The sequence below is a fragment of the Pseudophryne corroboree genome, chromosome 1 (assembly GCF_028390025.1).
Source record: "Pseudophryne corroboree isolate aPseCor3 chromosome 1, aPseCor3.hap2, whole genome shotgun sequence".
Lineage (NCBI taxonomy): Eukaryota > Metazoa > Chordata > Amphibia > Anura > Myobatrachidae > Pseudophryne > Pseudophryne corroboree.
The window spans coordinates 1087388919-1087406494 of NC_086444.1; the positions used below are offsets into that span (position 1 = coordinate 1087388919).

The window sequence follows — 17576 nt, forward strand, 5'->3', positions numbered from 1 at the left end:
TTACAGTAAGCTGGTCTCTCTGCAAATAGTAATGGTGACTGTGCAGTGACATATAACATACAGCACAGCAGTGGCAAATGCAGGATTTGCATGGGGGGGTTTCCAGAACTGGGTGGAGCCAATCACGGGGGTGGGGACTGAGGTGACCCAGTAAATGCTGGGTCCGTAAAACTAGTGTGTCTGTGTGTGTATATATATATACATACATACATACACACACATATCTACACATATATATATATATATATATATTTACCGTTTATACACACATATATATATATATATATATATATATATACATAGCATATTAAACATGCATACACACATATATATATATATATATATACATACATACACAGTACATGTATATATACACATGTATATATATCATGTGTTTGTGTGTGTGTGTTTATATGTATGTATATACATGTGTATATATATGCATGCACATGGATATATGCTGTATGTACTATAATTAAAATAAAGTAAACTTTTAGTAAGCACTTACAAGTGCCACCAGGAACAAAAGGGGGGGAGATGGTTCCCGTATAGTACCGGAACCAAAGAGAGAAAGAAAGACTATATGTCTTTTCTGGGGCACACTTTTAATGATGAATGAAATGATGAGTTTTATTTAAAATATAACTTTTATTGTCAACCTTCATAAAATATTGACTATAATGAAAAAGGAAGGGGGGGGGGGACACACAAGGAAAGGTACTAATGATTACAAATAATGAAATAACTACACTATAGTCTAAATAAATCAAGAGAATGTTATCTAATAAATCACTGATATGATAACAATGCCAGTTAGGCTTGATGGTTTTGTGAGCGAAAATATATAGGTGTCTCCAAAAAATTATTATGTAAAACTTATGTATTGGTGTGAAATTTTCTCCCTGGAATTGTAACAATTTGACAAGTAGTGAAAATAACACCGGGAAAAAATTCAAAAATTTTTTTTTTCAAATAGAAGGGGAAAAGAAGGAGGAAAGTAATTATTGGTCCTGTGTCCTGGGTTTGGATAAAAATACCTGCAGTACCCGGTATTCCCTGGTGGTCTCCCAACCAGGTACTGACCTGGCCCACAGTGCTTGGCTTCCAAGATCAGATGAGGTTGGGCATACTCAGTATGGTCTGACCGCAGGTAGATATATCTCACACCTGATGACACCAGGAACTTGATATCCTAGATTCTGGGAGAATTTCCCAGAATTTTCTTGTAAAGGCCCATGATATTTTGAGCGCTCCTGAATCCAAAACAAATAGTGTCAAATGTTCTCTGATTTTCTCCCACACTTGAAGAGTAACGTGAGGTCTGCCGGGTCTTGGCTTCAAAAACGGACTATTTTTGGTGCCACCTCTTTTCAGAGGTGAGTCTTGAATCCCATATGATGATGGCTAAAACTCCTATAAGCACCAAGGCAGTCACGGGTTCCGATGTCAAAAAATAAATAAATATATATATATGTATATAGATCTCTCAAAAATATCAGATGGGGTCTCCCAGGTTGATGGAGGTCCTGAGGCAATGATGGTGTGGCCCTGCTGTGAATTGGATGCGCTTGGACTGGAGAGTGATAGAAAGAAAATGAGAGAGAGAAGCGGAGGGGGAAAGGGGATCAGGTTAAGTAACCCGCCACTTCTGCTTTTTGATCATCTGCCTGGGCATCGAATGAAAAAATGAGAGGGTGGCGTGGAACGACACTGATACTGAAGAAAGTTAGAGGGACACTTCTAATTTCCTGTTTTCTAACAAAATGGTGCTCTGTTGACAAATTGCATTGCAGAGCCACCAAAATTGTTTAAACAGAATGAGAGGGTGTTCCAGAAATCTGTTATGTTTTGGAAATGGTTTAAAAAAAAATTAATATTATTATATGGTAAATCATGTATGTTGAATACTATAATAATACCCTCAAATGGGTCATGTGAGCATCCTATTTTAGGTGCATGATTTATCAAAAAAATCCCCTATGTGAAATCAAAGATAATTGTAAATATAATTATGATATGACCAGGACCCTCAGACTGCTTAGATATTACAAATGTACAAGTCTCCCATTATCAGAAAACAGGTGCCTCTATCAGGTGCTGTTATGTACTTGTAATCCTAAAGAAATATTCCTGAGGCAAAAAACAATCAAACACACATTGTCCGGGAAACTGGTAAATAAAACTTCAGAGCCAAGCTGGAGACCTACTGTTATGTAGGTACCCCCACTGGTCGCTGGACGAAGCTACAGAGAGTCCGTGGAGAAGGGTAAGCCGGGCGAGGAGATGCCGGTGTCCGCGGTCCGCCGACCGGAAGTTCGGAACACCGGACCGGAAGTGACGTACGTTTCGCTCTACGGAGCTGTCGGCATTTTACATATCGGTATTTTGACCTTGTCGGTATTTTAAATGTCGCTATTTTGTCCATGTCGGGATTTTGACCTTGTCGGGATTTTGACCATCAGTCAATTGGTTTCGGGAGTTTGAACGTCGGGATTTTGATTGGAGGTATTTCATACCGATCCCATACATATATATTTATTTTGCGTGTGTGTATATACACACACACACACACACACACACACACACACACACACACACACATTGAGTTCCCTTATCCAAAATGCTTGGGATCAGAAGTATTATGTATATCGGATTTTTCCGTATTTTGGAATAATTGCATACCATAATGAAACATCATGACGATGGGACCTAAGTCTAAGTCCAGAATGCAGTAATGTTTCATATACACCTTATACACACAGCCTGAAGGTAATTTTAGCCAGTATTTTTAATAAATGTGTATTAAACAAAGTTTGTATACATTGAGCCATCAGAAAACAAAGGTTTCACTATTTCAGTCTCACTCAAAAATTCTGTATTTCGGAATATTTTGCATTTCAGAATATTTGGATATGGGATACTCAACCTCTGTGTGTGTGTGTATGTATATATATATATATATATATATATATTTATTTATATATATCTATCCATTGTAGAAGAGCTGCACTCACATGTCGATAATAATCACAGTTGCTGGGGTGCAAAATCCAGGAACAGGTCCTATCAGAACAAAGTTCCACGATACATGTGCACAAATAAGGATGCACTCACCAGACTTCTCCAGGGTGAAATTGATAGATTTTAATCCAGACAGCACATACTCACATACAGAAGGTCAACGTTTCGGCTCACAGCAGAGCCTTTGTCAAGACCAGATTACCAGGTTGCCATCTGGTAATCTGGTTTTGACAAAGGCTCTGCTGTGAGCCGAAACGTTGACCTTCTGTATGTGAGTATGTGCTGTCTGGATTAAAATCTATCAATTTCACCCTGGAGAAGTCTGGTGAGTGCATCCTTATTTGTGCACATGTGTGTATATATATATATATATATATATATATATATATATATATATAACATCCTAGAGCAGTGGTGGCCAACGCGTGGCTCTTGAGCCACATGAGGCTCTTTCTTTATTAAAATGTGACTCCCAACACTCAAAGTCACGTGACCACAAGAGATCGGTAAACCACTGCACTCCAGCCAGACATGCAGCAGCACTACGTAGACTGAGAACTGAGGGAGCAAAATACGCATGGGGGAGCTGGCTGGAGTGACACATGGGGGAACTGAAGTCTATTATGTGAATCTGGCTTTTAATGATATTTTCTGTGGAACTGGCTTTTTAAATTATTTGATGTAGAAGTAGCTTTTTCATTGTATTTTATGTTGGATCTGGCTTGTTCAATGTATTTTATACCAGGGCGTGGCCTAGCAGGCACAAGGTCACACCCCATTTTTGCAAGTTTGCCTTCGGCTCGAAGTCGACTCTTTGATGTACCTAACAAGATTTCTTGGCTCTCTGTCTCTGACTGGTTGGCCACCCCTGTCCTAGAGGATACTGGGGTCCACATTAGTGCCATGGGGCATAGACGGGTCCACTAGGAGCCTTGGGCACTTTAAGAAATAAATAGTGTGCACTGACTCCTCCCTCTATGCCCCTCCTACCAGACTCAGTTTAAAAAAATGTGCCCGGAGGAGCCGGTCACGCTTGGGAAGCTCCTGAAGAGTTTTCTGCATTTATTTTCTTTTTTATTATTTTCAGGCAGCTCTGGCTGGCACCAGACTGCCTGCTTCATGGGACTTAGGGGGGTGAGGGGGGACGGCCCAACCTCCTTAGAGCTAGTGGTCCTGTTCCCCACTAAAAGGACACTGAGGGTCCTATTCATAAGCCCCACCACGGCGAGCGTACAGACCCACAGCATGCCGTCACCCCTAACATAGCCAGAAGACTGAAGAGTGGTGAGTAGGTGGCCGGCGTCCTGGTTAGTGGGTCGCCGACTGTAATGGTGGCATGAGAGTAGAGCGCAGTGCTGCATGCAGGCTGCGCTCCTGCTTCAGGGACACTGCAATGACTGCTGTGAGGGGCGGCTGAAGTCATCCTTATTACCCATGACTGGCACTGTTTCCAGGGGCTCTAACCCACTGTAACCCTTTTAATTCAAGTTACCTTAGCCAGTATAAAAGCGGGAAGGCCGCTCACCATTAAGGGGGCGGGGCCTTCACTATGAGTGGATCCAGTGGCTCACCAGCGCCATTTCCTTTCTGCAAGCTTACACAGGCAGCCTGACTGGATGGTGCAGCTCCTCCACGTGGACTCCAAAGCACCTCAGTGGTACCAGGGGGTCATAGCAAAGGGGGGCGGGGGGAGCAATTATTTGGTATACTAAACTCTTTTAAGGGTTTTTAGTTGGCGACCCAGCTAGGTCTATACCTTAGCACCTTAGCTATAGGGGCGCTGTGTGGCTGGCTCCGTTTCTCTGTGTCTCCCTAGAAAGGCTCTGTGTGGGTTAACTGTGCTTTTAACCTATTCCTCACTGTGTGGGTGGGTGTTCTTTTGCATTATCATGTCAAAGAATTGTGTATCATGCACAACAGAGTGTTTTTCTCAAATGGGGGGATCATTACAGTGTACTCAGGATAGTAAACATTCTCAGGCTAGTGGGTCTGAACCTGTATGGTTAAATTCATTAAAAAGGATGATTTCAAATATTTAACAGAAATTATCCCAAAATGAGAAGGAGACTCAATACTTAAAGCAATCTGCAGCTGACACGATCAATAAAGATTCAGGGGTCATTCCGGCCGTCTCAGACCCCTGCTATTTGTCCACAGAAGCATACTCTGGCCCAAATCATGCAGGCTGATACCGATGATGATGTATGAGACCCAGAGGAGGCGGAGGTGGACTTGATGGACGGGGAGATGCAGCTTTAGCATAGGGAATACAGGCACTGATTGAAGCTATAAGAGAGGTTTTGCATATTCCTGACAAGGTGTCAGACGACGAGAACGAATCCTTTTTTAATGTAAAAAAGAAATCCTCTGCTACTTTTCCTGCCTCCAAGGAATTAAATTCCCTATTTGAAGCAACTTGGGTTAATCCTGACAGGAAGTTTCAGATACCAAAACGGTTGATTACATCCTTCCCGTTTCCTCAGGAAAACCCACCGATAGTGGATGTGTCAGTTTCCAGGCTGTCACGTAAGATTGTTTTACCGGTTCCTGGGGCAGCTTCATATGAAGTATGCTGCAGACCGCAAAATTGAGACCACTCTCAAATCTCTACACAGCGGCGGGGGTGGCCCAAAGACCTACTATAGCTTGTGCATGGATCACTAGGGCCATTGCAAAATGGTCTGGTAATCTCATTGACGGGTTAGATTCCTTGTCCAAGGGGGAGATTATTTTACTCCTACAGCATATACTAACTTTATCTTAACTTTATCTTTAACTTTAATCTGCTAACTTTATGGTGGAGGCCATAAAGGAGATTGGATTGCTCAACGCGCACTACTGCCATGGCAGTGTAAGCACGTAGGGGCTTGTGGCTATGCCAGTGGACTGCGGATACGGAATCCAGGAAAGGCATGGAAAGCCTACCTTTCACAGGTGAAGCTCTTTTTGGAGATCAACTGGATACGTGGATATCCAAGGCTATGGCGGCTAAGTCTACATATCTTTCTTTTGTAGCTCCCCTGGCTAGGAAATCCTATTCTGCACCAATGTTGCAGTCCTTTTGGACAGCAAAGTTTAAAGGTATGGCCAAAGGCTCATCTAGTGCCTTCAAGGGCAATAGAGGTAAGCCCAGAAAACCTGCAAATACAGTCTCACAGGATCAGACCTCCGGTTCTGCTTCTGCAAAGCCTTTAGCATGATGGTGGACCGCACTACCTGGTCAACAGGCAGGTGTGAGCCCGGTTACGATATTTCAGTCACGTATGGACCACCTCATGCCTGGATCCAGGGATAAAAGATCTTATCGTCCAGCGCTACAGACTGGAGTTTCAGGAACTCCCATCTCACAGATTCTTCAAATCCGGCTAACCAGCTTCACCCGAAGCAAGTATGACCTTACAAGCAGCATTTCAAAAACTGGTACAGACTCAGGTCATTGTTCCAGTTCCACTTCACCTACAAAACAAGGGTTTCTATTCCAGCCAGTTTGTGGTACTGAAACCGGATGGTTCAGTAAAACCCATTTTAAACCTCAAGTCACTGAACCCATACTTACGGGTGTTAAAATTCAAGATGGATTCGCTGCGAGCGGTGATCTCAGGTCTGGAGGAGGGAGAATTCCTGGTGTCTCTGGATATCAAGGATGCGTACCTTCATATTCCAATTTGGCCACATCATCAGGCTTATCTAAGGTTTGCATTGCAGGACTATCACTACCAGTTCCAGGCGCTGCCCTTTGGGCTCTCCACGGCACCAAGGGTGTTTACCAAGGATATGGCGGAGATGATGTTTCTCCTCCGCAAGCAGGGAATGAACAAAATACCATACCTGGATGATCTACTGATAAAAGCACCATCAAAGGAAAGGTTGTTAAACAGCATTGCCCTCTCCACACAACTACTCCAGGATCATGGGTGGATTCTGAATCTGCCAAAATCTCACCTGAAACCAACACGGAGGCTACCGTTCCTAGGGATGATACTGGATACGGAGGTAAAGAAGGTGTTCTTCTGGAAAAGGCATTGGTAATTCAGTCAATGGTAAGGTTCGTCCTACGGCCGCCATGGATATCGGTACATCGGTGCATTCACCTCCTGGGAAAGATGGTAGCCTCTTACGAGGCACTGCAGTATAGAAGGTTTCACGCAAGACCCTTCCAGCTGGATTTTCTGGACAAATAGTCCGGATTGCATCTACACAGGCACCAGATACCATCTGTCCCCAAGAGCCAGGATTTCTCTTCTGTGCTGGCTACAGACTTCTCATCTGACCGAGGGCTGAAGGTTTGGGATTCAAAATTGGATTCTGCTAACCACATCATATGTTTGGGGAATACCGCACAGGATATTGGTTGATATAGGAGTATAATTTTATAAGTACCACGATACAAAAATAGAAAGAAAACTAGGTTTTCTAATTCTTATATAGTTTGGTGGTGCACCCTGAGTCAGTATTAAGACATAGAACAACAAGGAGAAAAGAAGACTCTTTTGTGGGTGCAATCTTAACTTTGAACAATATATAGAATATTTGAGATAAGATATAAAATCGACTTTTATTAATATCACAAAATTAAGATAAACAGTGGTTAATGAAAGTAATAACAGTCAAAAAGACATTGTACTCAAATAGCAAAAATTGCTGATATTGAATAATAATAAAATTCCGGCTGATGGAGTTGAATCTTAATGTTATAAGTGATTAACTTAGATATTAAATGGTACGTTCCAGTAACAGATGGATCCCTGTCCTGTGTTAGTGCCAAAGATGAACAGTTTATAAAGCCTGGATACTAATTATAATCGTAAATTGCAATACATATCATAACCAGCTAATTAAGCAGATAGAAAAGAGCAATGGGAAATAAGATGGCAGGGTGAATCTGCTGTCAGTGTTAGACACTGAGCACATGGAACCAATGTATGCTCTACTAAACGGAGTCTTCCTCAATGGTCCCCCACTTGAGTACTGACCCAGCCCACACTGATTAGCTTCCAAGTTCGGAATGCTTCGGGCGTTTCCAGTGTGGTATGATAGTAGAGAGAATGAACGGTAATTGGAAGCTCTGGAATCACTGATGAGAGTTCACGAATTACACAGTATAAATAGAAAGTAACAGAGATTAGCCGATAGAGGAAACTAGATGGATCTGCTGCCAATGTTAGACAGGGGTGTAACCCTGAATCAGTGGTGAGAGTCCACGAAATTAGATGTAGATGGAAAAAAAGAGAAAGAGTACACCAAGGTACCAGTGGGCTAATTGAGGTTAATCAACAAAGAGCATATATCCTGATGGACTAATTAAGGTTGTCAACAAAATGCTTATGTGTATGTTGAAATATCCAATCTATTGCAATTGCCCGCTGGATAAATAACCTGGATTATTGCTAAATACAAGGCAAAATGTAATCTCTGTGCTAATATTCTTCTAGTGCAGAGTACAAGAGTACAATATATCCAAAGAATGCTGTTAAGTAATTAAACTGGATTAATACAGGTACAGAGCACAATATAATCTCTGGATTGATGTTAGGTACAAAGCAAAATGTCGTCTCTGTGATTATATTCTTCTAGTGCAGAGTACAAGAGTACAATGTAACCAGAGAAAGTATCTACAATAGAAAAGCAGAGCCAGAAGAAAAAGTAATAATGTAATTCTTCCAATCAACGTGTTGGAATTAAGGCAATATACAACGCCCTTCGGAAGGCGTCTCATCTTCTTCAAAATCGAGCCATCCAGGTTAATTCGGAACAATGTGACGGCGGTGACGTACATAAACCGACAGGGCGGAACAAAGAGCAGAGCAGCAATGTCAGAAGTGACAAGGATTCTCCTCTGAGCAGAAGGACATGCTGTAGCACTGTCCGCAATCTTCATTCTGGGAGTGGACAACTGGGAAGCAGACTTCATCAGCAGACACGACCTCCACCCGGGAGAGTGGGGCTTGACATGTCGGTGTCACAATCCTGACTGTAGGTTTTATATTTGGTGACTTACCCCTGCCATCTGTCCTGGATCCTGTGTCTTTTCAATCACGGAGTTAAACAGCTTGTCAGCACTGAGTTTTCCTGAGTTCTCTGCCTGAGAGGTAATAGTTAATTAGCTCCACCTCTGGTGATCTCCTGTGTGAGGCTGAATTCAGTAATCTGAACTTTAGGTCTAAAAGCCAGCATCCTGTGTTTTGCAGAAGTCCAGGCTTCAGTGTTCTCTCGGCCTGCTAGGCCTCATTCTACATCACAGCCTTGGCTAGAGTAGTCACATGACAGTGACTGTTCACCTGACCCAGAGTTGTTCAATCCTCTGCCAGCCTGAGACTCTCTGCATCACCTAATCCTGCTCACCAATCACCAAGGACCAGGAAGTATAAATCAGGAGGCTGAGTTAGAAACTGGGCCAGTTCCTCGTGTCACATACAGCCTTGTGTGAGTCTTCAAGCTGAGCTCCCTTAAGGTAACCTTTGTACCTAAGTTCCTGTGGAAACTCTGTTCCCTTGTTACCGTTTGGTTTACTTTTGTGTTGCCATTTGATTTCACCATTTCCCTGAGTCTCAATGTAAAGGCACAGCTGCAATGTTTCGTCTTAAAGGCACAGTACTGAATTCCGTGTTGTCCACTGAAAACCACAGCTGTCGTGTTTCAATTTTACTACTGTCGTAGTTGTGATCTCCAGAGCTCCAGTACCCCTGTGCCTCAACACCTCGTGCCTCCAGCATCTCATGCCTCAGTACCTCCGTGCTTCCAGCACCTCCGTGCCTCAGTACCTCCATGCCTCAGCACTTCCGTGCCTCCAAGAACCTCCGTGCCTCCAAGAACCTCCGTGCTTCCAGCACCTCCGTGCTTCCAGCACCTCCGTGCCTCAGCATCTCCGTGCCTCAGCATCTCCGTGCCTCAGTACCTCCATGCCTCAGCACTTCCGTGCCTCCAAGAACCTCCGTGCCCCAGTGCCTCCGTGCTTCCCGCACCTCCGTGCCTCTGCACCTCTGTGCTTCCAGCACCTCCGTGCCTCAGCATCTCCGTGCTTCCAGCACCTCTGTGCCTCAGCACCCCAGTGTCTCTACGCACCCCAGTGTCTCTACGCACCCCAGTGTCTCCAAGCACCTCGGTGTCTCCAAGCACCTCAGTGTCTCCAAGCACCTCTGTGTCTCCAAGCACCTCTGTGTCTCCAAGAATCTCTGTGTCTCCAAGCACCTCAGTGTCTCCAAGCATCTCAGTGTCTCCAAGCATCCCGTGCCCTTTAGCACAGTTGTACCTGGTATTCTTCACTGATTCATCAGCGCCTTTCCAGTTCTGTCTTTCAGGAGACCTTCAGCACCCACACGTGCTTCCTGTCTGCTGACCTGATCCTGCATGAGGAGAACCTAGATTCGCCCATCTCTGCCGCGGTTACTCTTCCCAGTCACCGGAAGAAACCCTGAGTTCACAACATTCCCAAACCAGGTCAGTGGCAGTATTCATATAATCCTCCAGTCGCCCGCACAGACTTCTTTAATACCGGGTTCACAAAACCTCAGTCTTGACAGTCGGTGGGGAATTCCAAGGATCGACGTGATGGCCTCTCGTCTCATCAAGAAGCTCCAACGGTATTGCTCCAGGTCAAGAGACCCACAGGCGGTGGCGGTGGATGCTCTGGTGACTCCGTGGGTCTACCAGATGGTGTATGTCTTTCCACCACTTCCGTTGATCCCAAGAATTCTGAAAAGTATAAAGAGGGAAAGGGTTGGTATGCAGATCCACTGGAACTACTTCTGGAGGACACATGGCTTCTGCCTCTTCGGGAAGATCTTCTACAACAGGGGCCATTCGTCTATCAAGACTTTCTGCGGGTAATTTTGACGGCATGGAGGTTGAGGGTCAAATTCTAGCCCGGAAAGGGATTCTGGACAAGGTAATTCCTACCTTGATCGAAGCCAGGAAAGGGGTAACGTCTAAACATTACCACTGAATTTGGAGAGAATACATCTCTTGGTGTGAGAACAGGAAATTTCCTGTGGTAGAATTTCAGCTGGGTCGTCTTCTGCTCTTTCTGCAGTCTGGTATGAATGTGGGCCTGCGTCTGGGGTCCATAAAGGTCCAGATTTCGGCCTTGTCCATTTTCTTCCAGAAATCGTTGGCGTCCCTTCCTGAAAAGAGTTCTACACATCCAACCACCCTTTGTGCCTCCCACGGCACCTTCGGATCTTAACGTGGTGTTGCATTTTCTGCAATCAGATTGGTTTGAGCCTGTACAGGAGGTGGATGTAAAGTTTCTTACATGGAAAACCATCACACTATTGGCCTTGGCTTTGGCACGGCGTGTTTCGGAAATTGGGGGCCTTGTCTTACAAGAACCTATATTTGATTTTTCACAAGGATAGAGCTGAACTTAGAACTTGTCAGCAGTTTCTTCCAAAGGTGGTGTCTGTGTTTCACATCAACGAACCTATTGTGGTTCTGGTGATTACTGAAACCACTTCTACTTCAAAGTCCCTGGATCTTGAGAATATATGTCAAACGGACAGCTCGTCACAGAAAATCTGACTCGTTGCTCGCTGGATCAAGCTGACTATCCAACATGCTTACTCTATGGCAGCTTTGTCGGTTCCTAAATCAGTTCATTCCCACTCTACTAGGTTGGTGGATTCTTCCTAGGCGGCTGCCCAGGGTGTCTCGGCTTTACAGCTCTGCCGAGCAGCTACTTGGACACGTTTGCTAAGTTCTACAAGTTCGATACCTTGGCCTCTGAGGACCTTTTAGTTTGGTCAATCAGTTCTGCAAGAACCTCAGCACTCTCCCACCTGGTTTGGGAGCTTTCATCACCATGGTACTAATGTGGAACCCAGTATCCTCTAGGATGTAAGAAAAATTAGGATTTTAATTACCTACCGGTAAATCCTTTTCTCGTAGTCCGTAGAGGATACTGGGCGCACGCCCAGTGCTTTGTGTTTCCTGCAGGGTTACTTGGTTAAGTATTATTGTTGGATCAGCTGTTGCTGTTATTGTTCATGTTGTGTTAACATGGTTTTTCTTATTGTTTGTGTGTGCCGATTCGAATCCCACCACTATCTTTTCTGAACCCTTCTCTCAAGATGTGTCTGTCTCATTGGGCACAGTTTCTAGACTGAGTCTGGTAGGAGGGGAATAGAGGGAGGATCCAGTACACACTATTGATTTCCTAAAGTGCTCAAGGCTCCTAGTGGACCAGTCTATACTCCATGGTACTAATGTGGACCCCAGTATCCTCTATGGCAGGGCTGGCCAAACCTGTCCTCGAGATCTACCAACAGTACACATTTTCCAGACCACCTAGCTGGTGCACAGGTGTAGTCATTACTAATTAAGATGTGCTGCATTCATTCCTATCTGACAATTCTACAGATCTCCAGGAGGCCTGGAAAACATGAACTGTTGGTAGATCTCGAGGACCGGTTTGGCTAGCCCTGCTCTATGGACTACGAGAAAAGGATTTACCGGTAGGTGATTAGGATTTTAATATATATATATATATATATATATATATATATATATATATATTAAAAATGGTGTGGTATATTCATACTTGCCTACAGTCTCGGAATGGCCGGGAGATTCCCGAAAATCATGTGGCACACCCGGCCCCCTGGAAAGGTGGTCAAGTCTGCCGCAGCCCTCCCGCACCCCTTCCTCGGCCACCCAATTACAGAGTACAAGTGGGCGGTCTGTTGGGATTTAACGTGAATTTAACGGCAGATAAGAACCACTTGGCCCATCTATTCTGCCCCTTTTTTTATCCTTTAGGTAATTGCAACCCTTTTTGAACCTTAATTCTTTGTAAGGATATTCATATGCCTATCCCAAGCATGTTTAAATTGCTCTACAGTCTTAGCCTCTACCACCTCTGATGGGAGACTATTCCACTTATCCACTACCTTGATTGACAGGAAGCCGGCGTTTGTGGGTGGTAATCGGCAGTTTTTTTGCGAGTGTCAGAAAAAATGCTGGAGTAGCCAAGCATTTTCAAGATGTGTGTGTGACATCAGCTCCGGACCCAATCAGCCTGATTCTATCACACTCTAGGAGTAAGTCCTGGGCTATGCACAGACTACACAGACTGGAAAAATAATTTGATGGTGAGTGAGTTGCATATTTGCAGCTTACTGGCGATCGCCAACATTTTTGCAAGCCATACGCAGATTTGCACAGGGCAGGTTTTCACTCTGTCTGGGCGGCGGCAATCTGCTCGTAGACCTCTGCAAATTCGCCAAGGAGCAATCAGGTCTGAATAACCTCCTTTGTTCCCAAATCTAACTCTCTCTGCACATGTTACATCTGCCCCACCTGCAGTGCAGCATGGTTTTGCCTAATTGCTTGCTTTTTTGGTTTGCTAACAAGTCTGAACAAGGGGGGTAATTCTGAGTTGATCGCAGCAGCAAGTTTGTTAGCAATTGGGCTAAACCATGTGCATTGCAGGGGGGGGCAGATATAACATTCGCAGAGAGAGTTAGATTTGGGTGGGTTATTTTGTTTCTGTGCAGGGTAAATACTGGCTGCTTTATTTTTACACTGCAATTTAGATTTCAGTTTGAACACACCCCACCCAAATCTAACTCTCTCTGCACATGATATATCTGCCCCCCACCCCCCCCCTGCAATGCACATGGGCCCTCATTCTGAGTTGTTCGCTCGCTAGCTGCTTTTAGCAGCATTGCACACGCTAGGCCGTGTATCTTAGTATAGCAGAATAGCGAACAAAACATTAGTAGAACTGCTACTAAATAATTTGCTGCAGTTTCTGAGTAGCTCCAGACCTACTCACAGATTGCGATCAGCTCAGTCTGTTTAGTTCCTGGTTTGATTTCACAAACGCGCCCTGCGTTCGGCCAGCCACTCCCCCGTTTCCTCAGACACTCCCGCGTTTTCCCCTGACACGCCTGCGTTTTTTAGCACACTCCCGGAAAACGCTCAGTTACCACCCAGAAACGCCCCTTTCCTGTCAATCATTCACCGATCAGCAGTGCAACTGAAAAGCGCTGCACAAGCACCAGTAAATCTACTAAGTTTTGTGTTAAATAACTTAGCGCATGCGCTCTGCGTACCATGCGCAGTTAGCAACAAATCGCAGCATAGTGAAAATCGGCAACGAGCGAACAACTCAGAATGACCCCCATGGTTTTGCCCAACTGCTAACACATTTGCTGCTGCAATCAACTCAGAATTAGGCCCAAGACCCCATGTCACGGAAAGCCCAGCCTGGCATGGTCATAAATGTTGTGACCACACCAGGCAAGTGGTTAAGACATTAATAGAGCTAAACATAACAGTATTTTAAGTTACAAATCAGAAGAGCTAAAAGGGATGAAATGGGTAATAATAATGTAACGAGAGGTTGATGTCTGCAGTTTTACACAGTGCCCCTTGTACATGTTTCTGCCTCTTCATGAGGGCAGATGTATTAAGAGAAGTGATAAAGCAGTGATAAATGGAAGGTGATAACGCACCATCCACTCATTACAGGGTTTGAAAAATGACAGTTACTTATCACTGCTTTATCACTTCTCCAGGCTTAATATATCTGCCCCATGCAAGGTGCATCTGTATGTACTATAGGCAGACCAATAAAACACTTTTGTGTAAAATCCACATTGTGCTGTGACAGTGGTTGAGCTATGTGCACTCCAGGGGAGGCAGATATAACATGTGCAGAGAGAATTAGATTTGGGTGGGTTATTTTGTTTCTGTGCAGGATAATACTGGCTGCTTTATTTTTACACTGCAATGTAGATTTCAGATTGAACACACCACACCCAAATCTAACTCTCTCTGCACATGTTATATCTGCCTCCCCTGCAATGCACATGGGCCCTCATTCCGAGTTGATCGGTCGCAAGGCGAATTTAGCAGAGTTACACACGCTAAGCCGCCGCCTACTGGGAGTGAATCTTAGCTTCTTAAAATTGCGACCGATGTATTCGCAATATTGCGATTACTAACTACTTAGCAGTTTCAGAGTAGCTCCAGACTTACTCTGCCTGTGCGATCATTTCAGTGCTTGTCGTTCCTGGTTGACGTCACAAACACACCCAGCGTTCGCCCAGGCACTCCCACCGTTTCCCCGGCCACTCCTGCGTTTTTTCCGGAAACGGTAGCGTTTTCAGCCACACGCCCCTGAAACGCCGTGTTTCCGCCCAGTAACACCCATTTCCTGTCAATCACATTACGATCGCCGGAGCGAAGAAAAAGCCGTGAGTAAAATTACTTTCATCATAGTAAAGTTACTTGGCGCAGTCGCAGTGCGAACATTGCGCATGCGTACTAAGCGGATTTTCACTGCGATGCGATGAAAAATACCGAGCGAACAACTCGGAATGAGGGCCATGGTGTTTTGCCCAATTGCTAACAAAACTCCTACTGCGATCAACTCGGAATTACCTCCATTGTTTTGCCAATTAGCTAACAAATTTGCTGCTGTGATCAGATCTGAATTAGGTCCTCTGTGCGTTCACACAGCGCAGACTCGGGGTGTGACTGAGACACTCTGAGATAGGTAGCGTACTAGGCCTAGTAAGTAAAGACATATCTCTAGGTATAAAAAATAAAAATATGAAAATGTCAAAACACAGTGAATTACTTACCTGAAGAGCCAGTCGGTCTGCTGATGGATTGACTCCATTTCCAACATAAAGCTCAGTTCTTCCTGCGAACCCCATCACCTGTTTACTGAGCTTAATGTCTCCAGGGCAGGTGATTGACCTCAGAATACTGTGTAATGTTTCCTACATAAAAAACAGCATAGTCAAGTCTTGCATTCATTGTAAATAATTCATGGCCAGTATAATATGCTCACTATCACATTATCAGTCTGTCAGTATCAAGTCACCACTGGATGCAATCAATTTGCCAGCTGTCAGGATCCTAGCGGTCAGGATACCGACACGCAGGGACTATTCTCACTCGAAGGGTTTTTATATTAAATTGTTAAATATTAGTAAATGTGGGTTTTTGCCCCGGAAACACAACAGCAATTTAGATGGATTTTTTAATTGGTTTGTAATCAATAAAAATCAAACTTTGTATACCCATAGGTCTTGATGTATATTAAACAAAATGCATTCAGCCACAAAATGTAATTATTGTGTTTTTTTCTCTAAAACATCTAAAAAGTCATCACACGCTCTATTTCAGATTTGCATTCTCCTTGCAAGCTCTGCACATATATACTAGAGATGAGCGCCTGAAATTTTTCGGGTTTTGTGTGTTTTGGTTTTGGGTTCGGTTCCGCGGCCGTGTTTTGGGTTCGACCGCGTTTTGGCAAAACCTCACCGATTTTTTTTTGTCGGATTCGGGTGTGTTTTGGATTCGGGTGTTTTTTTCAAAAAACACTAAAAAACAGCTTAAATCATAGAATTTGGGGGTCATTTTGATCCCAAAGTATTATTAACCTCAAAAACCATAATTTACACTCATTTTCAGTCTATTCTGAATATCTCACACCTCACAATATTATTTTTAGTCCTAAAATTTGCACCGAGGTCGCTGTGTGAGTAAGATAAGCGACCCTAGTGGCCGACACAAACACCGAGCCCATCTAGGAGTGTCACTGCAGTGTCACGCAGGATGGCCCTTCCAAAAAACCCTCCCCAAACAGCACATGACGCAAAGAAAAAAAGAGGCGCAATGAGGTAGCTGTGTGAGTAAGATTAGCGACCCTAGTGGCCGACACAAACACCGGGCCCATCTAGGAGTGGCACTGCAGTGTCACGCAGGATGTCCCTTCCAAAAAACCCTCCCCAAACAGCACATGACGCAAAGAAAAAAAGAGGCGCAATGAGGTAGCTGTGTGAGTAAGATTAGCGACCCTAGTGGCCGACACAAACACCGGGCCCATCTAGGAGTGGCACTGCAGTGTCACGCAGGATGTCCCTTCCAAAAAACCCTCCCCAAACAGCACATGACGCAAAGAAAAAAAGAGGCGCAATGAGGTAGCTGTGTGAGTAAGATTAGCGACCCTAGTGGCCGACACAAACACCGGGCCCATCTAGGAATGGCACTGCAGTGTCACGCAGGATGGCCCTTCCAAAAAACCCTCCCCAAACAGCACATGACGCAAAGAAAAAAAGAGGCGCAATGAGGTAGCTGTGTGAGTAAGATTAGCGACCCTAGTGGCCGACACAAACACCGGGCCCATCTAGGAGTGGCACTGCAGTGTCACGCAGGATGTCCCTTCCAAAAAACCCTCCCCAAACAGCACATGACGCAAAGAAAAAAAGAGGCGCAATGAGGTAGCTGACTGTGTGAGTAAGATAAGCGACCCTAGTGGCCGACACAAACACCGGGCCCATCTAGGAGTGGCACTGCAGTGTCACGCAGGATGTCCCTTCCAAAAAACCCTCCCCAAACAGCACATGACGCAAAGAAAAAAAGAGGCGCAATGAGGTAGCTGACTGTGTGAGTAAGATAAGCGACCCTAGTGGCCGACACAAACACCGGGCCCATCTAGGAGTGGCACTGCAGTGTCACGCAGGATGGCCCTTCCAAAAAACACTCCCCAAACAGCACATGACGCAAAGAAAAAAAGAGGCGCAATGAGGTAGCTGTGTGAG

At 44.6% G+C, this 17576-nt stretch overlaps 1 protein-coding gene and 1 pseudogene across 5 annotated transcripts in view; both read right to left on the minus strand.

The window, feature by feature from the left end:
• Window positions 1-17576, minus strand: part of LOC134927186 (uncharacterized) — a 362077-nt gene that overhangs the window by 133458 nt on the left and 211043 nt on the right. For all 5 annotated transcript variants that reach the window (XM_063921310.1, XM_063921329.1, XM_063921319.1 and 2 more), the window contains one exon: window positions 15609-15749. In XM_063921310.1, the coding sequence (XP_063777380.1) occupies window positions 15609-15749 (141 nt within the window). The remainder of the gene's footprint in view (window positions 1-15608; window positions 15750-17576) is intronic.
• LOC134944326 (5S ribosomal RNA) lies at window positions 1035-1152 on the minus strand (annotated as a pseudogene).